At 40.0% G+C, this 26,138-nt stretch overlaps 2 protein-coding genes across 14 annotated transcripts in view; one reads left to right on the top strand and one right to left on the bottom strand.

The window, feature by feature from the left end:
- AAK1 (AP2 associated kinase 1) overlaps positions 1-26,138 on the bottom strand; it is a 167,723-nt gene that overhangs the window by 19,311 nt on the left and 122,274 nt on the right. For 9 of the 12 annotated variants that reach the window (XM_036873744.1, XM_036873746.1, XM_036873745.1 and 6 more), the window contains exons 17-18: positions 19,331-19,426; positions 973-1,074 (exon numbers count right to left, since the gene is read on the bottom strand). The exons of 2 other annotated variants lie outside the window; for them this stretch is intronic. In XM_036873744.1, the coding sequence (XP_036729639.1) occupies positions 973-1,074; positions 19,331-19,426 (198 nt within the window). The remainder of the gene's footprint in view (positions 1-972; positions 1,075-19,330; positions 19,427-26,138) is intronic. One more of the 12 variants, XM_036873749.1, reaches the window with a different exon arrangement.
- LOC118906289 (60S ribosomal protein L36-like) lies at positions 180-25,859 on the top strand. 2 transcript variants are annotated; one of them, XM_036873757.1, is made up of 3 exons: positions 180-189; positions 13,630-13,638; positions 25,501-25,859. In XM_036873757.1, exon 3 carries the CDS (start codon positions 25,511-25,513, stop codon positions 25,826-25,828), a length of 318 nt encoding a protein of 105 aa, XP_036729652.1. In that variant the 5' UTR covers positions 180-189; positions 13,630-13,638; positions 25,501-25,510; the 3' UTR covers positions 25,829-25,859. The 2 variants fall into 2 exon arrangements, with proteins under 2 accessions (XP_036729652.1, XP_036729651.1); XM_036873756.1 differs by lacking the exon at positions 13,630-13,638 and adding an exon at positions 1,003-1,007 and having other exon boundaries at positions 25,489-25,859.

The following is a 26,138-nucleotide window of genomic DNA, read 5'->3' as shown; positions in this document are numbered from 1 at the left end:
CAGGTCTCTAAAATGCCCATCTCAGGTAAGATGGAAAGCACAGTAAGTTGCTTTCTTTCTGCTGCTTCGAGTGTCTGGGCTTCACTGACAGAGCAGGCACGTGCAAGGTTAACCACGGTGGCTAGTCTCAGTGATTCTCAGATTTTACAGATAAATGCTGAATGCGAGCTATCCAAGCAGACCTCTTCCGTGTCAGAAGACATAGGCTCAAAGGCGCCTTAATGTCTTCTGGTAATTGTGCTTTTCTTAAGGGATAAACTTGGGGGCAAACATGCTCTGTGCCTTGCAAAGCCCACTAATCCACCTCAAATCCCAGGCCATGCTGTAGCTGGAGGTATTCTTTACCGTGTGACACGCCCCAGCTGGAGGCCCATCTCTCTGAAGGGTCATGGCATTTCTGAGTCCTAGGACTTTGTGCTCCTGTAGTACAGGGGCCCCGGACATTTTATAGGTCTTGCCTGCCTTGTGGCTGGAGCACAAGAAAATGTAAAAGCAAGCAGATCAAGCCCCTGCCCTGGACTCTACTCATGGGGCTTCAACATGGGGCAAATGTTTTCTCAGTTACTGACACTTGGCACATACGGAGGCCTTCTAAAGAAGAATCTGCTAAAGGTAAAGTCCACCTGGAAACCAACTTTTTTCATGAAGCTTTTGTAACGAAATGTGAATTTTTCCACATTCCTCCTCGTTCACAAGAAATTCACTCTAGAAATCTCAGTGTTTCAAGAATAAATAACGGTGCTGTGCTGCTGAAAGGCAGAGATAACACTTCGTTTGGGGCGATAACAAGGGAGATTAAACAGCCCTGGCTTCTGGGTTAGCACAAGGCATCACTCCAACACCAGGAGGCTTCGAGGCATTTCCGCTCCTCAGCAGGGCTACTCTGTAGGGATCTGTTAACCAGTTAGTTGCCATTTTTGAAACAGACACACATATCATGCATGACTGAAGAAACAGAGATGATGACTTTACCAATTACAGCATCAGAAGTGCTACCAAAAGGATCTGTCATAGGCAAGAGGTCAGGGAGCAGAAGAGAAGTGTCAGGAGATTTGAGTCCCTCGATTAGTTTTTCTAGGTTGGGCAGAGAAGTAAAGAGAAAGCAAAAATGCAATGAGATATTCAAGTAAGCCGATCATTTACCATTTTCTATACAAACACATTTTAGGGGTCAAAATTTTACACAGATTCAGCATAAAAACAAATAATGCTAGTATCTTGTTAAAAATAGGCTTTCAAAGTTTAAAAATGATTATTTCCCCAAATGAAGTAGTCACTTTGTAAGGCATTCAAGATGTTGCCCTAAGTTTGTTTTTAAATTTGTGGTATAATTTACACTGAATAAAAGCCACCAATTTTAAGTGTACAGTTTGATGAATTTTGACAAATGTACACATAAGCACCACTGAAATAATGAGGTAGAACATTTCCATCACCCCAAAAAGGACCCTTGTGCCCCTCTCTAGTCAATGCCTTCCTCTTACCCCCAGACGCTGGCGGCAACTGATCTGCTTTCTGTCCTTAGCTTTGCTTTTTCTACCATTTCCTATATAGTATGTAGTCTTTTCTGATGTCCTTCATTTAGCATAACGTTCCTGAGATTCCTCCATGTTGTGGCATACATCAGTAGTTTGTTTTATTGCTGAGTAGTGTTTCACTGTATGAATGGACCACATTTTGTTGACTCATTCATCAGCTGACGGATATTTGGTTATTTCCAGCTTTTAGCTATTAAAAATAAAGCTGCCATAAACATATGCATATAAGTCTTTGAGTATTCATATCTCTTCCTGGGCTTAGTTTTGAATTTCTCTCTTTTTTTTTTTTTTTGTCTTGCATTTAGAAATGGTTTATAACTCACCAAGAGAAGCAATGAAACCACACCTAAGTTAACTTTAACAATCATTTATTGTCTGCCAACCGAGAGCTTGTGACACCCCTGGTATACTCTTATTATTAAACTGTCAAATCTCACAAAATTCACTTAAGCCTGCAGATGGATTACTTTTGATGTCTTTTGGCTAAAAAAACAAAAGGACATGAGAAGCTACCAGATTTGTCACACCTGATAACTTAATGTGTGATAACATGGACACATTAAGGATCCTTCCAAGACAACTCTTTAGCCTAATCCATCAACAACTCTCTACCTGTAACCTATTAAAAGTAGAGCATTAAAATAAAGTTTCTCAAGCAATTAAAAAAAATAAAAGCAGAGCATTAACTTGACACAAAATAATGAATCATAGACTCTTACAGAAAGAAGGGAATTAAGAGCTCATACTTCCTTTTACTTACAAAGACACTGAGACCACATAAATTCTGTAATTTGCCCAGTTAAAGGCCTGTCAACAATGTTTTCTCTATCACAAAAATAAACTGCCTTTAAGGTAAATCTAGAATTAAAATGTCTGAGAAAAAGAAATGGCAAAGTTCAGGTATGCGTGTATAACATTTTAATGAATCTGTATTCTTCTAGGCTATCAGGAATCAAGATAAGCAAAGATGAAATTGATATTCACTGAGAGATAGAAACCTAATTTTAGGTGATCTGTAATTTAGGTGATCTATAACTACACAGATGGAACAAAATAATGGATTTTAGCGTCTTGGCAAGATAATTTGCTTTGGTACAATTAACATACTGCAGAAAAAGCCATTTTTATACATGAAACCAATTTATCATCTTTGAAATGTGTAACATGCGGCTATCTTTGAATTAAATACCAATATGCTACATATCTCATTTATACCTAATTTATATTGAAGGAAGGAAGGAAGGAAGAAAGCAGCCTCTCATCAGCAGGGAAAAAAAAACAGGGTTCTAACCAAGTATACAAGTGTAATAACATCAGCACTAATCTTGAACTGTACATGACATTATAAGAAAAGATGTTTAAAATATCTTGGACAATTTTCAGTATACTGGCAAAAGTAAGATGGTTTTCCCCAAAAGTCTAATTTTTCATTATTCTGAACACTAGCTTTTGTTTTATTCCCCCCGCACCCCGAAAGGTTCTTTCACTTAAAAAAAAAAAAAAAGTAATGATCTTCTATCACTTTTAGCACTCAGATATTTGCAATCTTGTGAAGCACTGGATAAAAAGTAAAGGCCCCAACATTACTTGTTTTTCATACAGCAGTCTGTCTTGGCCTCTCCAGTGACTGGGTGTGACCCTGGGGCAGTTCCTGAAACAGATCTCCTTATCTGTAAAATACAGACACCTCCCCCTAACCTTTTTGTATTAGTCACTCAAACATCATCTCTAAGCCTTTCTCCACCCTCCCTGCCACATTAGGAACTTTCTGGAACACTCTGCTTTCGCTTCTCCTGCAGCCCTGAAGGCAGGGAAGGTATCTGCTTAATTTCTGTGTCCCCAGTTCCCGGTTCCTTCTCGTCCTCTGTCAAATCTCTGCCTTTTGGCTTCACCGGGGAGGTGGGGAGAACAGGGGATCAATGGCAAAAAAGCAGGTCCTTCAACAAGAATCTAAGTTTTTAAATTAGCCATTAGCAAAAAGCATGAGGGTAAAAGGGTACGTGTGTGCATGCGTGCGTACCTGTGTTGTATCGTAAGATGGAATGGGGTGGGGATGGGGTAAACTGCCACATTCTTTTCTGACCGAACCTCGAAGTAACAGGCTGATCACACAGATAATCTGGATGGTCACTGCTGCTTAGGAATACTCAAATCTTAGAACTGTGGGAGGGAGGAGCAGGGGTCAGAGTAACATCAGGCAGAAAAACAGGAGTGAGAGTCCAGGGCCGCTGCATAAGTCACGTCGGCAGCCTGTGCAAAAATGGTTTCTTTCACTCCCGGCGTTCTTGCGGCTGTCGGTTACTCAGTACTGACCCCCAGGTGCTATTATAACAATGGTTGTCACTTGCATTTGTAGAGTTCAATGTCAAACATTTTCATTCATTATTCACAAAAAAACCTGGGTTTGGGAATACTGATACAGTTGAGAGTGGACATCAGAAAACGTGAGAATGCGTGGCTTGCCCAAAGTCACAGATGGGACATGGTAGAGCCTGGACTTGACTTCAACGTTTCCTCCACATGCTGCCTACAGGGTCTGCTTAGCTCCATAACCAGAGGAGAAAGTGTTTTCACAAAGACATGGTCCCATGCACAATGGTCAAGTTATAAAAGATATGTTAACACTGGAAGGAACTTTAGATCTTATCCCATTAGCCTTCTCATTTGCAGATGAGGAAACAGCTCCAGAGAGGTGAAGTAACTTGCCTAAGATCTTACAGCAAGTAAGCCACAGAGCTAGCTAGGACTAGGACCCAGAGCTTTATGTATAGAGATTCAATCTCCTGGTTTAACTAAGGCTTTGATTGCTTTAAAGTGTACAGACTCTTAGAAGATAAAGTTTAAGCTATTACTGGTCATTTTTGGTCACTGTAAATGAAGAATGTGAGGACAGATTGTAATGGGAGGGAAATATCGTAATGGGAGGTACAGGAGGCTGACAGTCTCTAAATCACAGCCTGGAGGCCTCCCAGGTGCATCAAGGTCTGGCTTTGATATCCTTCCTTTTATGAATTCTGGCCTCTCTCACACATTTTTATAAAAACTCTCTGAGGCCATGTATCATGATGCCGGGGTGGGAAACAGCAGAGAAGAGGCGATGAATTTAGGAAACTATGCAGGAAGTGTTCTTTACGATCCAAAACCTTGATCAAGTTCTACACGTATGACGAGACTTGTTGCTATCTAATGAACAAAGACATTTTCAATTTTACTTGAATCATGGGAAATGGCTTCTCTGGATGCAAAAACAAAACATATCTTCTAGGACAGTTCATACCTGAAATGTACAAAGACTCACACACGAATTCTCAATTATACAGAGTGACAGACGAACGAAAACCAGAAATAACTCATAAATTGTATTTTGCAATGATTTAATCCTCCTGAGAAACATTTAATCTTTTATTGTGATGCTATACATTTTCATTTGGGGTCTGCAAAATCCTCCCAAATGAATAAGCATCATGAAAGAGTCAAAGGGCCTGAGTTTAAGTTAGTTAAGTTACCTAACTTTTCTAAGCATCAGTTTCTCACCTGTAAACAGAGGATAGGAATTACTTTAAAGGGCTTTTAGGATTAAATGGGCATATTTATCAGAATTAATGTGTGTACATGTGCATATAAATTGAAGTACTTAGCCCATAAAAGAGGATTAACATCTCTTTCTAGTAAGAGGAGTAGATAGGTCAGCCAGCCACAGATGCTTGAGATTACAGTAGTGAAGGCAGGTGAAGTTCTAGATTTTACTCAAATGCCTTGGTATGAGAACAGAATAAGCAGAATTCCTTGAATAAAGTGAAGTGGGAGGCGGAGGCAGCGTGGTCTAGTAGAGGAAGAAAAGGTACTGAGAGCCAGGGGACCTGGGTTCTGCACTAAGTCTATGTGGCACTTTGGGCAAATCACTGTTTATCTCTGGATCTAACTTTTCTTATTGATAAAATGAAGATAAATGTAAAGGTGCTGTCCACCTCTAAAAGTTCAATCATCCGGTGTGAGGGGAAAAACAAGAAGTACGAACTGGCGGCTTAGAAGATGGACTGCTTAGTGGTGACACTGGAACTCTGAACCGGTACTAATGGCAGGAAAGAACACCTGGAGGGCTCCTCAGTGACACGGGCAGGAGCTAAAATGAGTGGCCTCAAGGTGACATGTTTTGGGAAATGCAGAGAGTTGTTCAACGTGCAAACTCAGCCCAGACATGAGTGGCCAGGAGAACAGGGTGATGAGGTGGGGGAATATCGAAGCTTGCTCCTCATCTGAGAAAAGAACAAACCGCAATTGTTTTCTACCTTAGTGTAAAAATAATACATGTTTATTGTATAAAATCTGGGAAATACAGATAAGCTAAAGGATAAAAGTAGGAGGAGCTTCACCTTCTAAGACGCGGAGATCACCTTCCTCCCCACAAATACATCAGAAATACATCCACATGTGGAACAACCCCTACGGAACACCTACTGAACCCTAGCAGAAGACCTCAGACCTCCCAAAAGGCAAGAAACTCCCCACGTACCTGGGTAGGGCAAAAGAAAAAAGAAAAAACAGAGACAAAAGAATAGGGACGGGACGTGCACCAGTGGGAGGGAGCTGTGAAGGAGGAAAGGTTTCCACACACTAGGAAACCCCTTCGCGGGCGGAGACTGCGGGTGGCGGAGGGGGGAAGCTTTGGGGCCACGGAGGAGAGCGCAGCAACAGGGGTGCAGAAGGCAAAGCAGAGAGATTCCCGCACAGAGGATCGGTGCCGACCAGCACTCACCAGCCCGAGAGGCTTCTCTGCTCACCCGCCGGGGCGGGCGGAGCTGGGAGCTGAGGCTCGGGCTTCGGTCGGATTGCAGGGAGAGGCCTGGGGTTGGCTGAGTGAACACAGACTGAAGGGGCTAGTGCGCCACATCTGGCCGGGAGGGAGTCAGGGAAAAAGTCTGAAACTGCCTAAGAGGCAAGAGACTTTTTCTTGCCTCTCTGTTTCCTGGTGCGCGAGGAGAGGGGATTCAGAGTGCCGCTTAAAAGAGCTCCAGAGACGGGCACGAGCTGCGGCTATCAGCGCGGACCCCAGAGACGGGCAAGGGACGCTAAGGCTGCTGCTGCCGCCACCAAGAAGCCTGTGTGCGAGCACAGGTCACTATCCACACCGCCCCTCCCAGGAGCCTGTGCAGCCGCCACTGCCAGGGTCCCGTGATCCAGGGGCAACTTCCCCGGGAGAACGCACGGCGCACCTCAGGCTGGTGCAACGTCACGCTGGCCTCTGCCGCCGCAGGCTTGCCCCGCATCCGTACCCCTCCCTCCCCACGGCCTGAGTGAGCCAGGGCCCCGAATCAGCTGCTACTTTAACCCCGTCATGTCTGAGCGAAGAAGAGACGCCCTCAGGCAACCTACACGCAGAGGCGGGTCCAAATCCAAAGCTGAACCCGGGAGCTGTGCTAACAAAGAAGAGACAGGGAAACCTCTCCCAGCAGCCTCAGGAGCAGCGGATTAAATCTCCACAATCAACTAGATGTACCCTGCATCGGTGGAATACCTGAATAGACAACGAATCATCCCAAATTGAGGAGGTGGACTTTGGGAGCAAAGATATATATATATTTTTTCCCTTTTTCTCTTTTTGTGAGTGTGTATATGTATGCTTCTGTGTGTGATTTTGTCTGTATAGCTTTACTTTCACCATTTGTCCTAGGGTTCTGAATGTCTGTTTTTTTTTTTTTTACTTTACAAAATTTTTTTCTTAATAATTATTTTTTATTTTAATAACTTTCTCTTATTTTATTTTACTTTATTTTATTTTATCTCTTTCTTTCTTTCTTTCTTTCTATTTTTTTCCCCCTTTTATTCTGAGCCGTGTGGATGAAAGGCTCTTGGTGCTCCAGCCAGGTGTCAGGGCTGTGCCTCTGAGGTGGGAGAGCCAAGTTCAGGACACCGGTCCACAAGAGACCTCCCAGCTCCACGTAATATCAAATGGCAAAAATCTCCCAGAGATCTCCATCTCAACGCCAAGACCCAGCTTCACTCAACGACCAGCAAGCTACAGTGCTGGACACCCTATGCCAAACAACTAGCAAGACAGGAACACAACCCCATCCATTAGCAGAGAGGCTGCCTAAAATCATAATACGGCCACAGACACCCCAAAACACACCACCAGATGTGGACCTGCCCACCAGAAAGACAAGATGCAGCCTCATCCATCAGAACAAAGGCACTAGTCCTCTCCACCACTAAGCCTACACAACCCACTGAACCAACCTTAGCCACTGGGGACAGACACCAAAAACAATGGGAACTATGAACCTGCAGCCTGCAAAAAGGAGACCCCAAACACAGTAAGATAAGCAAAATGAGAAGACAGAAAAACACACAACAGGTGAAGGAGCAAGGCAAAAACCCACCAGACCTAACAAATGAAGAGGAAATAGGCAGTCTACCTGAAAAATAATTCACAATAATGAGAGTAAAGATGATCCAAAATCTTGGAAATAGAATAGAGAAAATACAAGAAAGGTTTAACAAGGACCTAGAAGAACAAAAGAGCAAACAAACAGTGATGAACAACACAATAAATGAAATTAAAAATTCTCTAGAAGGGATCAAGAGCAGAATAACTAAGGCAGAAGAACGGATAAGTGACCTGGAGATAAAATAGTGGAAATAACTACTGCAGAGCAGAATAAAGAAAAAAGAATGAAAACAATTGAGAACAGTCTCAGAGACCTCTGGAACAACATTAAACGCACCAACATTCGAATTATACGGGTCCCAGAAGAAGAAGAGAAAAAGAAAGGGACTGAGAAAATATTTGAAGAGATTATAGTTGAAAACTTCCCTAATATGGGAAAGGAAATAGTTAATCAAGTCCAGGAATTACAGAGAGTCCCATACAGGATAAATCCAAGGAGAAACATGCCAAGACACATATTAATCAAACTATCAAAAATTAAATACAAAGAAAACATATTAAAAGCAGCAAGGGAAAAACAACAAATAACATACAAGGGAATCCCCATAAGGTTAACAGCTGATCTTTCAGCAGAAACTCTGCAAGCCAGAAGGGAGTGGCAGGACATATTTAAAGTGATGAAGGAGAAAAACCTACAATCAAGATTACTCTACCCAGCTAGGATCTCATTCAGATTTTATGGAGAAATTAAAACCTTTACAGACAAGCAAAAGCTAAGAGAATTCAGCACCACCAAACCAGCTTTACAACAAATGCTAAAGGAACTTCTCTAGGCAGGAAACACAAGAGAAGGAAAAGACCTACAATAACAAACCCAAAACAATTAAGAAAATGGTTATAGGAACAAACATATCAATAATTACCTTAAATGTAAATGGATTAAATGCTCCAACCAAAAGACATAGACTGGCTGGATGGATACAAAAACAAGACCCGTATATATGCTGTCTACAAGAGACCCACTTCAGACCTAGGGACATATACAGACTGAAAGTGAGGGGATGGAAAAAGATATTCCATGCAAATGGAAATCAAAAGAAAGCTGGAGTAGCAATTCTCATATCAGACAAAATAGACTTTAAAATAAAGACTACTACAAGAGACAAAGAAGGACACTACATAATGATCAAGTGATCGATCCAAGAAGAAGATATAACAATTGTAAATATTTATGCACCCAACATAGGAGCACCTCGATACATAAGGCAAATACTAACGGCCATAAAAGGGGAAATCGACAGTAACACAATCATAGTTGGGGACTTTAACACCCCACTTTCACCAATGGGCAGATCATCCAAAATGAAAATAAATAAGGAAACACAAGCTTTAAATGATACATTAAACAAGATGGATTTAATTGATATTTATAGGACATTCCATCCAAAAACAACAGAATACACATTCTTCTCAAGTGCTCACGGAACATTCTCCAGGATAGATCATATCTTGGGTCACAAATCAAGCCTTGGTAAATTTAAGAAAATTGAAATCGTATCAAGTATCTTTTCCGACCACAATGCTATGAGACTAGATATCAATTACAGGAAAAAATCTGTAAAAAATACAAACACATGGAGGCTAAACAATACACTACTTAGTAACCAAGAGATCACTTAAGAAATTAAAGAGGAAATCAAAAAATACCTAGAAACAAATGACAATGAAAACACGACGACCCAAAACCTATGGGATGCAGCAAAAGCAGTTCTAAGAGGGAAGTTTATAGCAATACAATCCTACCTTAAGAAACAAGAAACATCTCAAATAAACAACCTAACCTTACACCTAAAGCAATTAGAGAAAGAAGAACAAAAATACCCCAAAGTTAGCAGAAGGAAAGAAATCATAAAGATCAGATCAGAAATAAATGAAAAAGAAATGAAGGAAATGATAGCAAAGATCAATAAAACTAAAAGCTGGTTCTTTGAGAAGATAAACAAAATTGATAAGCCATTAGCCAGACTCACCAAGAAAAAAAGGGAGAAGACTCAAATCAATAGAATTAGAAACGAAAAAGGAGAGGTAACAACTGACACTGCAGAAATACAAAGGATCATGAGAGATTACTACAAGCAACTCTATGCCAATAAAATGGACAACCTGGAAGAAATGGACAAGTTCTTAGAAATGCACAACCTTCTGAGACTGACACAGGAAGAAATAGAAAATATGAACAGGCCAATCACAAGCACTGAAATTGAAACTGTGATTAAAAATCCTCCAACAAACAAAAGCCCAGGACCAGATGGCTTCACAGGCGAATTCTATCAAACACTTAGAGAAGAGCTAACACCTATCCTTCTCAAACTCTTCCAAAATATAGCAGAGGGAGGAACATTCCCAAACTCATTGTACGAGGCCACCATCACCCTGAAACCAAAAACAGACAGATGTCACAAAGAAAGAAAACTACAGGCCAATATCACTGATGAACATAGATGCAAAAATCCTCAACAAAATACTAGCAAACAGAATCCAACAGCACATTAAAAGGATCATACACCATGATCAAGTGGGGTTTATCCCAGGAATGCAAGGATTCTTCAATATACGTAAATCAATCAATGTGATACACCATATTAACAAATTGAAGAATAAAAACCATATGATCATCTCAATAGATGCAGAGAAAGCTTTTGACAAAATTCAACACCCATTTATGATAAAAACCCTCCAGAAAGTAGGCATAGAGGGAACCTTCCTCAACATAATAAAGGCCATATATGACAAACCCACAGCCAACATCGTCCTCAATGGTGAAAAACTGAAACCATTTCCACTAAGATCAGGAACAAGACAAGGTTGCCCACTCTCACCACTATTATTCAACATAGTTTTGGAAGTTTTAGCCACAGCAATCAGAGAAGAAAAAAGAAAAAAAAGGAATACAAATTGGAAAAGAAGAAGTAAAGCTGTCACTGTTTGCATATGACATGATACTATACATAGAGAATACTAAAGATGCTACCAGAAAACTACTAGAGCTAATCAATGAATGTGGTAAAGTAGCAGGATACAAAATTAATGCACAGAAATCTCTTGCATTCCTATACACTAATGATGAAAAATCTGAAAGTGAAATTAAGAAAACACTCCCATTTACCACTGCAACAAAAAGAATAAAATATCTAGGAATAAACCTACCTAAGGAGACAAAAGACCTGTATGCAGAAAATTATAAGACACTGATGAAAGAAAATAAAGATGATACAAATAGATGGAGAGATATACCATGTTCTTGGATTGGAAGAATCAACATTGTGAAAATGACTCTAGTACCCAAAGCAATCTACAGATTCAGTGCAATCCCTATCAAACTACCACTGGCATTTTTTACAGAACTAGAACAAAACATTTCACAATTTATATGGAAACACAAAAGACCCCGAATAGCCAAAGCAATCTTGAGAAAGAAAAACGGAGCTGTAGGAATCAGGCTCCATGACTTCAGAGTATACTACAAAGCTACAGTAATTAAGACAGTATGGTACTGGCACAAAAACAGAAATATAGATCAATGGAACAGGATAGAAAGCCCAGAGATAAACCCACGCACATATGGTCACCTTTTCTTTGATAAAGGAGGCCAGAATATACAGTGGAGAAAAGACAGCCTCTTCAATAAGTGGTGCTGGGAATACTGGACAGGTACATGTAGAAGTATGAAATTAGAACACTCCCTAACACCATACACAAAAATAAACTCAAAATGGATTAAAGACCTAAATGTAAGGCCAGACACTATCAAACTCTTAGAGGAAAACATAGGCAGAACACTCTATGACATAAATCACAGCAAGATCCTTTTTGACCCACCTCCTAGAGCAATGGAAATAAAAACAAAAATAAACAAATGGTACCTAATGAAACTTAAAAGCTTTTGCACAGCAAAGGAAACCATAAACAAGATGAAAAGACAACTCTCAGAATGGGAGAAAATATTTGCAAATGAAGCCACTGACAAAGGATTAATCTCCAAAATTTACAAGCAGCTCATGCAGCTCAATATCATAAAAAACGAACAACCCAATCCAAAAATGGGCAGAAGACCTAAGTAGACATTTCTCCAAAGAAGATATACAGATTGCCAACAAACACATGAAAGAATACTCAACATCATTAATCATTTTAGAAATGCAAATCAAAACTACAATGAGATATCATCTCACACCAGTCAGAATGGCCATCATCAAAAAATCTACAAACAATAAATGCTGGAGAGGGTGTGGAGAAAAGGGAACACTCTTGCACTGTTGGTGGGAATGTAAATTGATACAGTCACTATGGAGAACAGTAAGGAGGTTCCTTAAAAAACTAAAAATAGAACTACCATACGATGCAGCAATCCCACTACTGGGCATATACCCAGAGAAAACCATAATTCAAAAAGAGACGTATACCAAAATGTTCACTGCTGCTCTATTTACAACAGCCAGGACATGGAAGCAACCTAAGTGTCCATCAACAGATGAATGGATAAAGAAGATGTGGCATATATATACAATGGAATATTACTCAGTCATAAAAAGTAACGAAATTGAGTTATTTGTAGTGAGGTGGATGGACCTAGCATCTGTCATACAGAGTGAAGTAAGTCAGAAAGAGAAAAACAAATACCGTATGCTAACACATATATATGGAATCTAAAAAAAAGAAAAAAAAATGGTCAGAAGAACCTAGGGACAAGACGGGAATAAAGATGCAGACCTACTAGAGAATGGACTTGAGGTTACAGGGAGGGGGAAGGGTAAGCTGTGACAAAGTGAGAGAGTGGCATGGACATATATAAACTACCAAACGTAAAATAGATAGCTAGTGGGAAGCAGCCGAGTAGCACAGGGAGATCAGCTTGGTGCTTTGTGACCACCTAGAGCGGTGGGATAGGGAGGGTGGGAGGGAGGGAGATGTAAGAGGGAAGAGATATGGGGACATATGTATATGTATAACTGATTCACTTTGTTATAACGCAGAAACTAACACACGATTGTAAGCAATTATACTCCAATAAAGATGTTAAGAAAAAAAACTATACTCCAATAAAAAGTGTGTTTAAAAAAAAAAAGGATAAAAGTAAAACTACCCATAATTTCCCTTGTAGACATAGCCACTATTGAGTTTTTTTTTTTTTAAAGATGTTGTGTATAGCAATTTTTTTTTTTTTAAAAGATTTATTGATTGATTGATTGCTATGTTGGGTCTTCGTTTCTGTGCGAGGGCTTTCTCTAGTTGCGGCGAGCAGGGGCCACTCTTCATCGCGGTGCGTGGGCCTCTCACCGTCGCGGCCTCTCCTGTTGCGGAGCACAGGCTCCAGACGCGCAGGCTCAGTAGTTGTGGCTCACGGGCCCAGTTGCTCCGCGGCATGTGGGATCCTCCCAGACCAGGGCACGAACCCGTGTCCCCTGCACTAGCAGGCAGACTCTCGACCACTGCGCCACCAGGGAAGCCCCACTATTGAGTTTTTAACGAATGCTCTTCCAACCTTTTCCTATAAACTCTGAACGTTCAATAAATATTTAAGCATACTCATGTGCTCTTCAGACAATGTATTAGAAAAGAATTGCTAAGTCAATAAGGAAGTAAAATCTTAAAGGCCACGCTGTTCTCCCTGAAAGCTGTACTAACTGCTACTCCCACTAGCAGGATCTGAGTGTGTCCATTTTCTGATACCTTCAACAAGCCTGAGGTGGTAGGCTTTTTTCATCTTTAGCAATCTGACAGCAGAAGCTGCAGCACCTCACTGCTTTATAATTGGTACTTCTTGGATTCATCATGATGGTGAACTTTTAGAAAAATATTATTTACTGGTAATTCATCTTTTTTCTTTTATGAATTGTCTGCTCATATTTTTCTGTTGGTGGGATTATCTTATCACATTCCCAGTAAGATAATCAGTTCTTTCTCAAGTCTCTAGGGTTCCCAAATAAAAATGAGTCAGGTTAAGAGCTTGGAAAAGCACTGAAATCATGGTTAAAAGCCTGAGAAGGTGGACCCCTGAAGAAAAATGGATGCAGAATTAGTTAGCCTGGACCGTGGAAACCGAGAGTGCTTTTAAAGGAGAGGATTGTTAGTACTTTGAAATGAAGGGGGAGATGAAAGGGTCTTCTCTTCTGAGCACCTCCCCTCTCCTTAAACATAAGTCAAATGGCGTGAGGGATTAGGGGAAGAGAGGAGGGGGCAGCTGCTAGAGTTGCAGACAGAGATTAATCCATTTCAGATTCTCATACCGCTCCTCTCAAGACTTAGTAACTGAAAATATAAATCACAAAAAAGGGTACAAATCCTTCAGAAACCAGTCTAAGGTCAGACAGTCAGAACCACTCCCTGGCAGGAGACCAGGATATACTGCAAGTTGTGAGCTTTCTCTCTTTTAAAATATCAAAGATGAGGGTAGATATCTATTTATACAGGCTAGGGAGACTAAGGGCTTGCTCAAGGCCCATTCCAACCGTAATTAGGACTTCGACTATGAGAAGTAAAGCAGACTGAACTTACAGACATGGAAGAGCCAGATGCAAGCCCCATCCAAAAAGATGATTTGGCTGCTACAGCTTTGTGGTTTTGGAAATTTACGTCTTGTCTGACTTGGGGTGTAAGCCCTGATGTCTTGTAACGAGAGATGCTGTTTTTAGAATTTAGTCACTCTAGCTCCTATCACTGAGAAACCAGACACTAAACCATCTGTGACACCTGCAAGCTGGAATCACAAGTCAACCACCATGACCCTTTCCGAGTCCATTTTAGGGAACTGAATCTGTGGGAAGAAAAACTTTCCAGAGTGAAGACACATACTCTGATCAACCTCGGACTTTTTAAATATCACAAGACAGCAATTGGAAGTGAGGACGCTGCCAAGCAAACAGCTCTGAGAGGAATGCCTATCTTGACAACAAACCACTGAGAAAACGCAGCTTCTCTTGCTTACTTTTCATGAGAAGACGGAGTGCCATAAGCCAAGAAGTACTTTTTTTAAAAAAGTCGTTAATTCTAGGAAGTGGCACTTATGGGGCAACTAATGCATTCTTGCTCAGTCTTGTGGAACACTGATGTTGAAAGGTCAGTATGAAGGGGTTGCTATAAAAATCTTTTCCTCAAACTCTGAGCACTGCTGGCGGGAATGTAAAAGGGTGTAGTCACTGTGGAAAACAGTATGGCAGTTCCTCAAAAAATTAAAAATAGAGTTACCATCAGTTCTAGTAATTCTATTTCTGAGTATGTACCTCAAAGAGTCTTGAGTTTTGAAGAGATATTTGCACACTCACGTTCAAAGAAGCATTATTCACAATAGCCAAAAGATAGAAGCAACCCATGTGTCAACTGACAGATGGATAAACAAAACACAACAGAATATTATTCAGCTTTAAAAAGAAATTCTGACATATGCTACAACATGTATGAACCATGAGGACATTATGTTAAGTGAAAAGAGCCAGTCACAAAAAAACAAATATTGTGTAATTCCACTTATATGAGGCACCTAGAGTAGTCAAATTCATAGAGACAGAAAGTAGAATGGTGGTTGCCAGGGGTTGGGGGGAAAGAGGAACGGAGAGGTATTGTTTAATAGGCAGAGTTTCGATTTTGCAAGATGAAAATAGAGTTTCGATTTTGCAAGATGAAAAAAAGTTCTGTGGATGGATGGTGGTGATGGCTGTAAACAATATAAATGTACTTGATGCCACTGAACTGTCCACTTTAAAATGGGAAATTCTGCGTTACATATACTTTACCACAATTTTTAAAAATGATTAAATCTTTCCACCAATTTTCAGAGAAAATTCCTCAATCTTCTCTACCATTTTTTTAAACCTTTGATACCACCTATAGCTTATCTGTTCCCTAATACAAATAAAAGGCAAAATAAATGAACACACAGCATATGAACATCAGTGAAATACTTTGAGGCTCGCTAGAGCTAGGCTTCATGTGGCAGCTTTATGAGCACACAAATGCTCGGCTGTGATTTTTTTATGCCAGATTTTCTAAGAAAATTAGTTTTATAATGCTTTGCAAAATAAAAATACTCCTTAAAAAAAAAAGAAAAACACCTCCAATTATCCAGTGTCCCTTCACTTAGAGTTTAACAATTGCTAATATCAAGGAATTCTACTTTGATGGCTCTTAGTTGTGCAAAGGTCATAGGTCATAAGAGCAAGTTTCATTTCTGTAAGACAAAACTACCATTGCTAAGACTTTTTGATAACTAGGACTGCCCCCCCTGGGAATAAGGGCCTGGAACCAAAGCTGTTATAGCACTTCCTATCTTTATACTAATTTAGAGTTCCCAAAGCAATTTCAAATACATGATTTCATCTGAGCCACACAAGCCAGTCCACAGGTAGGTTTTACTATGGCCAATGCTGAGGAGGAGGAGAACACAGAGTTTGAGCGATTTGACCAAAATCACTTAGCTACTAAGTGGCCAGAACCATGCTCTTACAAGTTCAAATCCATTCTTGTATTTCCCTAACCCTTAAATTTAGCTCTCTAGTCAAAGGCTTTATTGAGCTGGGATCTGTCCCCAAACGACCCCTCGCTGTGTGGGTGCTGTGAGCCACCAAGAGAAAGGAGCACAGTCACAGCAGCACTAAGGCCTCACTTCCTTATTCACGAAGAGAGAGATTACTGGACATACCCACCAGTCAGTATTATTTCTGGCTCAAAGGAAATTATATGTGAACACATTTAAAAAGCATAAAATAAAATGTTAAGTCACAAAAGGCATAGTTGTCAGGAGACTAAGGTTCCATGATTCTCACCATCAGGAAGGCTGAGTGTGGGAGGGAAGCATGTATGCAAACCAAACCAACCAACCAACACACCTGACCGGTGTCCACCACCGGTGGAGGGAGTGACAAACTGCTTGCTTTGAGGGGCAGGAGACAAACCTGCAGTTTGCCAAGGTACCAGAGACCGTAAACTCTCAGCCCTTTCCTCACTCGGGCATTTCAAGATGCTGAGGAAGGATACAGGGATAAAGGAGCTATATAACTGAATGTGCTACAGGCTGGGCATATAATAGTAAATAAAGTTATCAAAGACACAGTGGTCACATGCCATACTTAGCCCAAATTCTGGAGAGCATCATGAAAGGAGGAGCTGAACGATCTGCTGAGCTTAGCTACTACTTTCATCCCAGGGTTTGGCAGCTTCCTGACATGTGGGCTGTGCCTCTGTTTATGCCCCCTCAAGAGTGGGAAGGAGGCCTGGCTAGGGGTTGGCGGACACACAGATGGAAGGCTATGGAGATAGCAGTCTGGTGTTTGGCAGCTGGGGACGGAAATGGAGGGTAATGGGGCTGCCAAAAGCCTTTCAACCTCAGGTTTCATTTACTTTATTCATCTAATCTGCAAACACTCATTGAGTGCCAGCTACACCCAGCAGTGTTCTCAGCATTAACGGTACACTGGTAAATAAGACAGACAAGGTCCCTCCCTCAGGACACTGACATTCTGGGGGAGAAAGAGGAATGAACAATTAGAAACAGACAATGTCGTGATAAGTGCTATGAAGAAAAAAGCCAGGGGGTGTGAGTGACAGTGCCCGTGGGACCACGTCGGGCCTCTCCAAGAAGACAGCAATTAAGCTGAGACCCAAATGTCGAATGACAAGAAGGAAAAGCTTTCCAGGCAGAGTACCAGAAAGTGCAAAGGCCCTGATGTGGGAATAAGCTTAGCTTAGCTTATTGGAGGAAAGACTGAAGGGAAGAATGCTATGAGCTCAGGTTAGAAGGGTAGCCAAGGGCCAGACTAGTCAGGGTCTTGTAGGTATGGTAAGAAGCCTGGATTTTTTGCTCAGTGATTTGAGAATTCACTGGACTGCAAAGGAGTGACATGTCTGATTTATGCTTTCATCCTCTGGCTTGTGCCAAGAGGTCACCCTTCCAGTTCTGCAGCCCATGGGCTATCTGGGTAAGAGCAAGGCATGGACCCAAAGGGGTACCAAAGGGAGAATGCCTCAATAATCCCTTTTTCCTTGTCTGATTTTATGACTGCCACAAAAGGGAGCAAAAAGAAGCCAGTGGGCCCCAGCTTGAGTTTACAGCCCATCCTTTCTAGCCTTCTGCTTGAAACTGGCCTGTCTTGGCCCTGCTGGGCATACCTGATGAATGCAACAGAGAAAAGGACCTCTATTTGATTCTTTCTTCTCTTTTCTTTAACTACCCTATCCTGAATCATTCCCTAGTGACTTTAGATATTTTTGACCTACCTCCAGGTCCAGCAAGCTATAAAGTTACACAATACTACCTGATCAGGGCAAATTTCTTCTTTCTCTTAGAAGGGTCAACAAACTACTTAAAGAAATAAAAACCGTCTTGGTAACCTAGCTGTGGTCTGTCTTAGTAAGTAGAGGATATGCACATCACAATCACTTCCAATCTTGAGGCAATCAAATAAATCCCTTTGACATTTTGGGACAGAAGAAAAACCAAGCAGATTCTTTTAGTTTAAGACTTTTAGTTTAAGAAATCGACAGGGGTAAGAATGGGAAAAAAGAAAAAACTATCAGCAGCAAAATGACTGTCAGCTGTTTCTAAGGAGCTGGATCTATTTGCTTTTTTCAAAGAGACTGAAAAAGAAGAGAAAATGCGGCTTCTGTTCCTCACATCCTGCTCCCCTTCCCCCAAAAGGATGGGGAGGGGAGCGTGAAGAGAAATCTTTGGCATTCACGAACTCCAAATGGAAAGCATCCAATGATATTGTTTCAAAAGCTATTTCAATCAGACCACACTAACCGTTTCTTACTTTTTTAGACTGCTTACTTAAAAATCGGTACAGAGCAGACAGTAGGGGAGATTAGAACTATTTATTTCGATGATGAAGAGTCAAGCCCAGATAGTGGAAGGTAGTGGAACCTAGGTCTCCTGACTCACACTCCCTATCAAATTTTATTATGTATTTTTATCTTTTAAAAATAAAAGCACATTATAGCAAAATAGGAACAGGAAGTCACTCAAAATCCAATCATTATACTACACCATTAGCATTTTGTTCCTTCTATCATAGGCTTATAGGTTTCCCCCCACATTGTTATAATCACACTGAACTAATGCTCTTTGCGATACAAGCCCTTTATATTACCATTAACACGGTCAAGGATATGAAACTTAAGACTGATATGATGTGGAATACAACTTGGTATAATCTGAGCTGAATTTATTATCTTTGCTGAGGACTAGTGACCCCACAAGAGAATTTTGCGCCTCTTATTGAGACAGTAAAAATATACAACAGCACCTATTATTAGGTCTTGGAATTCAGGTCCTTTTCATGGAGTGTTTAAAACAGAACTTTCAAGAAGCCCTGGGATGTAACTTAACTTCAGATCAGTTTTATTTACCTACCTGGTGCATCAGGTACTTGAAGAGGAATGAAAGGATCAGATACACTTAGAAGAGGAAGGCTAGAATCCACAGTCTGCCCACCCTTCCTTTTTTCAGCTGGAATTGGTTGGAGGGGAAGGAAGGGTCAAGAAGAGGGAGGAAAAAAGAGAAAAGCAGAAAACATCAAGTAAATCCAGATGTATTTACCATCTATTAACCCAACTCAAACTATAGAGTAAGTCTAAATTTAGAGGCAGAATAAAGAGGAATGAGTGGATATAATTCAATGCAATAGCAAAGTATGTCTGAGATGTACAATCTGGTCTTTGCAACATAGTCTGAGATGCAATTAATGGTAAAAGTAGGATATTCGTACATCTGAAATTCCACGTCTTCCTTAGATACTGCAGTCTACAGTGATCTCTTTCAGAATTCCTATTGCAATTACTACTATCCTTATCACACATTTTGGTAGGTAAACAAACTTTGTCTATTTTGAAATTTACAATATGTGTATAGGTACTTCCTATGTGCCCATTTCCCTCTTGAGGTCCTTTAGGGACAGAGTCCTATTCTATTCCCTCTTGAGGTCCTTTAGGGACTGAGTCCTATTCTATCACCAAATGTCTAATGTAGTGCTAGGTAGACAGAAAGAGACAGAAACAGATTTCTTGCCTATTGGAAGGTTAGATAAACCCTAACCTCTGGACTACATCTACCATACTATTGGCATTCATCCTATATTTGGCAAACTTATAGATTTACAGAAATCTATACACCCTATGGAATATGAGAGCCTGAAGGGATCTCAGCATTTTCTACCATAATTTTCTTATTTTCCAGAAAAGAAAATGAAGCCCAGAAGTTAAGAGACTAGACAGAGGTCAACCAGCAGACCCAGGATCAAAACACAGGTCTCCTGGCTCCTACTTTACCATTCTTTACCTTGCATTTTAATAATGAGTTAGTTCCTGAATTAAAATCTAATTTAGCCTTTTATAAAGTGGATGTAAAAAAAACTTTTAATTTTCAAGTAACTGTAGAATCATAGGAAGTTGCAGTACATAGAACCCTGTGAACCCTTCAACCCGCTTCCCCCAGTGGTGAGTTCTTACACAACTATAGTTCAATATCACTGACACCAGGGCAATTCTGTTAACTAAACTCTGTTCAGTTTTCACATGTACTCACATTTGTGTGTGTGCGTGTGTGTGTGTGTGTATAGTTCCTTGCCATTTGATAGTACATATAAATTAGCCTAAGCACCACAACAATGATACACAACTATTCCCTCAAACAGAAGAACTTCCTTGTACTCCTTTATAGTCATACCCACTCCTTACTCCTGTCCCAGTCTCTATAATTTTGTCATTTTAAGAATATCATTCAAGTGGGTTTTTAACTAAGCTTCTTTAAAGGTCTGTGGAGGAAGAGAAGGGTTAAAATCACTGCTCTTAGTCTCTGAAATATTTTAAATTGAGATACAATGAAATATATTAAAAGAAAAAGAACAAATTATGAAATTGAATGTATAGTATAATTCACGTTTGAAAAAAGTATGTACACAGAAATAAAACTATGGACATAAATATTGTTAAATGTTAGCAATGCTTTCCTCTTGGAATGGGGTCATGAGTTTTTCAATCTTGCTTCCTTGGGGTTTTAGCAAATGAATGTATATAATTTATCAACAGAAAAATACAGTAAGTCCCCTACATACGACCTTCAAGTTGAGAACTTTCAAAGATGTGAACGTGCGTTCCTATGTCCAATCACGTAAGTTAGTTCACGTGTCTGGCATACGTTGTCACGTGCAGCTTGCCCTCTGTCTCCTATTGCTGACGATCCTTCAGCTCTACCATCTCCCACCTCCTCTCCCTCCTCCAGTCAGTAACTCTTCTTGCCTGTTCACTAGATGCCAGCCCCTGTATGCCAGCTGTTGTACTGTACTACTGTACTTTTCAGGGTACTGTACTGTAAGATTAAAAATGTTTTCTTTATTTTTTTGTGTTTGTTTTTTATGTATCATTTGTGTGAAAAGTATTATAAACCTATTGCAGTACAGTACTATATAGCTGACTGTGTTAGTTGGGTACCTAGGCCAACTTTGTTGGACTTAACGAACAAATTGGACTTATGAACAAACTGGACTTAACGAATGTGCTCTTGGAACGGAACTCGTTCATATGTAGGGGACTTACTGTATTTTAAATAAAGAGGCACAATGTCAAGTTTTAATTGTCTGCCTGTTCCTCCTCTAATGTATGAACACAGTTTAGTAACATTTTTGCAGCTTTTACCATAAAAATGTTAAGGATAACCCTTGTGTCATCCTCCCCAACTCATTACCAAATTTCCTGCTTCTCTCCTCCCTTGGTTGGTTAGAAGGTTTCAAATCAGTGAACGGTCTGAGCTTGATTAGAAAACTTGGAGAAAATGGTGCCACCCTGAACTTCAACCAAGTGAGGACACATTAATTTCAGGGATTTAGATATAATTTTCTTTCATTTGTAAAGAATGAAGATTCTTCTTCATTCACACCACAAATGCAAACGAAGGGAAAATACCAAATGTTCATAGAAAAGTGCTGGATAAATTGAGGAAAATATGAAGATGTTTTGTAATGCCTGTAAAAGCTTAGTGTCACTGATTTATAAGATTTCTGAGATGTGGTTACAACTACAGCTTCTGCGCTGGGCTGCCCAGGTACAAATTTCTACACTGTCATTCTCCACCTACAACCTTGGGCAGGTCACTTAGCCTCTCATGGGCTGTTGTGAGGGATCACTGGAGATAATGTACATAAAAGCACTTACCCAGTGGGCTTAGCACGCAGCATGTACTCAACATATGTTCGCTGGTATTATTGTCCTAACTTTACTCAAATATGTGTTTTCTAATGGCTGGGCCGTTAAAAAAAATACTGCCATTTACAACCTTCAAAGTAAGCATTAAGGGGAGAAGAGGCAAAAATAAAAGCAAAAAACAACTCTTTAAAAAACAGTTCATACAGACAAACAACAAAACATAAAATGTATAATAAGAAAGAATTAGGCATTAAAACTGGAAGTGGATGGAAAATGATTAGGGACGTCTATTATTAACATTGGTGAATCCAAGCTCCTATCCTTTGGCAAAAAGTGACTCCTTTCCTTCATTCAACAAATCTGTACTGAGCCAAGCACTGCACTAAATGCTGGGATTCAGCATCAAAGAAGACCCTCCTAGGGCTTATTCCACGACCCCCTTTCCAGGGAAACTATATCCTACCCAGCACCATAACTAGTCATCATTGTGACATTTTATCTCAAGGACAATGACCAATGCTTTATACATTTGGTATATTTAGTCAACTATTTGGCATATCCAACTTGAAGCACTTTCAACCAGACCAAAATACCAATAAATTTAAAAATTATACAGACCAGACAACAAAGCTAAAAATAAAAAATAGCACACAAAGAAATTTTCACTATTTAATATTAAAAAACACACCTTCCAAATAATTCCAATGCCTGTTCCAAAATATTAACAATGAGAACATCATATGAAGACTTACGGGATATGGTTAAAACCTGAGTTTTTTCTTACAAGGGAAACACACAGCTATTAGAAAGCACTCTCAGTAACAGTGTAATCCTCAAAGGCTGGGGTGGGGTGGGCATCTGGAGCAAGAAAGAGGCAAGGGAATAGTAGATTATCTGCGAAAAAGTCTTCCTGGAAATTATAATTAGCCTCCCTCCCCACTCTCATGCCAGATGAAAATCACTGTTATATTGAGAGAAAAACTCTAAATACTTTTTTTTTAAAGAATTAAAAAAAATTTTACTATGTGTTCTTCTTGAAATCAGCAAAAGTGAACCTAAGAAAAATAGGGAACTGTAATCAAAAAGATAAAGGCAAAAGATAAAGAATTAGAAGACAGAAAAAGAGTAGTTCTATAGAGTTGTCTTTGAAAGGTAATAAAACAGCAAATCTCTAGCTAGAGTTACCAAGAAAAAGAGAAACACAAATACATACAATAAAATTGATGTATGCAAAGAAAGTACTATAAGAGATTTAAATGTATTCTTCTATTTTATTAAAAAAATTTTGAAACTATAGATGATTTTCTAGGACACTATTATTAAATTTGCCTTATTATGAGGCAGAAAACCTGAGAGAGGAAGTTCTAGAGCCAGAGGGTCGGTGTCCCAGCTCTGCCACTTACTAGCTATGTGACCCTGGGAAAGAGACTAGCCTGTGCTCAGTTACCTCAGCCTTAACTGATGTGGGGATGATGTGGTAACCTCGGAGGGCTGTTGAGAGGGTCAGATGAGATAATACTTGCATAGGACAAATGACAAACTGGGGGAAAAGTTTACAATATGACACCTGAAGAGCTCTTACATATTAAGAACAAAATAAACACAGCACATTAAAAACAAAAAAAGGACATGAACAACACAAATCCCAAAAGAAATAAAAATGGCCAGTAAACAATGTCCTTTGTCTACAGCCTCTGAGCTGGTCTGGCTGGGAAAAAGAGGTGAAAATTACTCATTCACTGTTGACTGAAATAAAATTTGTATAGCATTCTTGGAGGGCAATTTGGAAATAGGCACCAAAAGCCTTAATTACACATATCTTTTGATTTAGCAAATAATCCCCTAAAAGCTATCTTAAAGAAATTTTAAAGGATATGAATAAAAATTTGGCTTCAAGAATGTTTATGTGGTGAAAATTAGTAACAACCTAAGTATTCATCAAAGGGGATGTTAAATACAATGTTATTGTTCTTCCATTAAAAATCATGTTGTAGATTAGTATTTATTGAAATGGAAACTACTAATTCCCATAGAACGTTTACAAAATGAATAACGAACACCTCCATAATACCCAAGAGAAAAAACTGCAGAGGCCATATTATCACAATGCAATGAAAATATATCCTAAATAACTCTAGGGTAAAGAAATCAAAACTTAAACATTAAAATTTAAAAACATCCAGAAAAGAATGAGAATAAGAGAGCATTACAGGGACTTCCCTGGTGGTCCAGTGGTTAAGAATCCACCTCCCAATACAGGGGACACGGGTTGGATCCCTGGTCGGGGAACTAAGATCCCACATGCCGTGGGGCAACGAAGCCAACGAGCTGCAACTACTGAGCACGTGGGCCACAACTACAGAGCCCGCATGCTGAAACTACAGAGCCCAGGCACTCTGGAGCCCTGCGCCACAACTAGAGAGCCAACACGCCGCAACTACTGAGCCCATGTGCCGCAACTAGAGAGAAGCCCACGCACCACAACGAGGAGCCCACGCACCGCAGCGGAGGATCCCACATGCCGTGAGGAAGATTCCGAGTACCACAACTAAGACCCGACGCAGCCAAAAATAAAATAAAATAAAATAATAAATAAATAAATAAATAAAGAGAGTGTTACATGGCAAATGTTATGGAATAACAGCCAAAGTTCTAATCAGAAATAAATTTACGAGGTTAGAAAAATAATGATACACCCAAAGAAAGCAGGAAGAAAGAATATGAAAAGTTAAAAGCAGAAATTAATCAATATAATTAAAAAGATCAGTTTTGAAGGATATCAAATTCCATATCCTACAAAGAACATATTCAAAACCTCACATCCATTGCTGAGGAATTTATAACAGTAAAACATTGACATCAAATTAATGTTTAAAAAAGAGGTACCTGGTTAAATACATTAGGATGTATCCACATAAAGGAATTTAATGTAGATATTTTAAAAGTTATATTCGAGGAGCTTCTTTAATGATATGGGGGAAACATGCCAAATTTTGTAAGCAAAAAACATTAGGCTTTAAAATATGACTATAAAAATGTACCTTAGAGTCATAAACTGAGGCTGAAAATTGTGCACAAAATTGTGGACACATGTATTTTTGTGAAAGAGAAGATCTGTAACTTCCCTTAGATTCACAAAGGTATCTGTGACCCTAAAAAGGTTAAATGCCACTAACAGACATCAAAATGGTATCCCTATGCTAATTTCTCAGGGGTGAGATCATGGGGCTCTTAACTTTCTTCTCTGTGCTCTTCTATAAATTACTAAATATGTATGTTATTTATTAATAAAAAGGAAAATTAGGTTTTTATTATTACTTGTAGAATTTTTTTAAACGTCTCATTTAAAAAGATATCTCGCTTCCGCCACAGCAGCCGCTGAAGAGCAGCAGCCATGGCTCTGCGCTACCCCATGGCCGTGGGCCTCAACTGGAGCCACAAGGTGGCCAAGAGTGCGAGCAAGCCGAGGCACAGCTGCCGCCACGGGCGCCTCACCAAGCACACCAAGTTTGTGCGGGACATGATCCAGGAGGTGTGCGGCTTCGCCTCTTACGAACGGCGGGCCATGGAGCTGCTCAAGGTCTCCAGGGACAAGCGGGCCTTCAAGTTCATCAAGAAAAGGGTGGGGGAACACATCTGTGCCAAGAGGAAGAGAGAGGAGCTGAGCAACGTCCTGGCCGCCATGAGGAAGGCGGCAGCCAAGAAGGACTGAGCCCTTCCCCTCTGTGCACAATAAAACTTTTTCAGAAAAAAATTAAAAAAATAAAAATAAAAAGATATCTCCCTGTCCCCATAAGCACACACACACATGCACAAAAACACAGCATAGAAGAGACTCAGATATAGGATAGAGCATCTGATTCTTAGAATTCTTCAAGTCATTCCAAAGAACCTAAGCAATTACAAGAGATTAACAGAGTGATGTTCCTGAAATTTAGAAATGTTTGCTTAAAAACATGTATGTGGACTTGAGAGAACAAATCCTGTATACTACTGCCAGATCACCCTGCCATTCTAATTCA

Source organism: Balaenoptera musculus, chromosome 13 (genome assembly GCF_009873245.2).
Source record: "Balaenoptera musculus isolate JJ_BM4_2016_0621 chromosome 13, mBalMus1.pri.v3, whole genome shotgun sequence".
Classification (NCBI taxonomy): Eukaryota; Metazoa; Chordata; class Mammalia; order Artiodactyla; family Balaenopteridae; genus Balaenoptera; species Balaenoptera musculus.
Note: the sequence above shows the minus strand (reverse complement) of the source record. Positions and strands in the feature narration are given on the sequence as shown.

Coding starts and splice junctions, on each gene's coding strand:
- LOC118906289 (XM_036873757.1), top strand. CDS start 25,511: ATGGCTCTGCGCTACCCCATGGCCGTGGGCCTCAACTGGAGCCACAAG.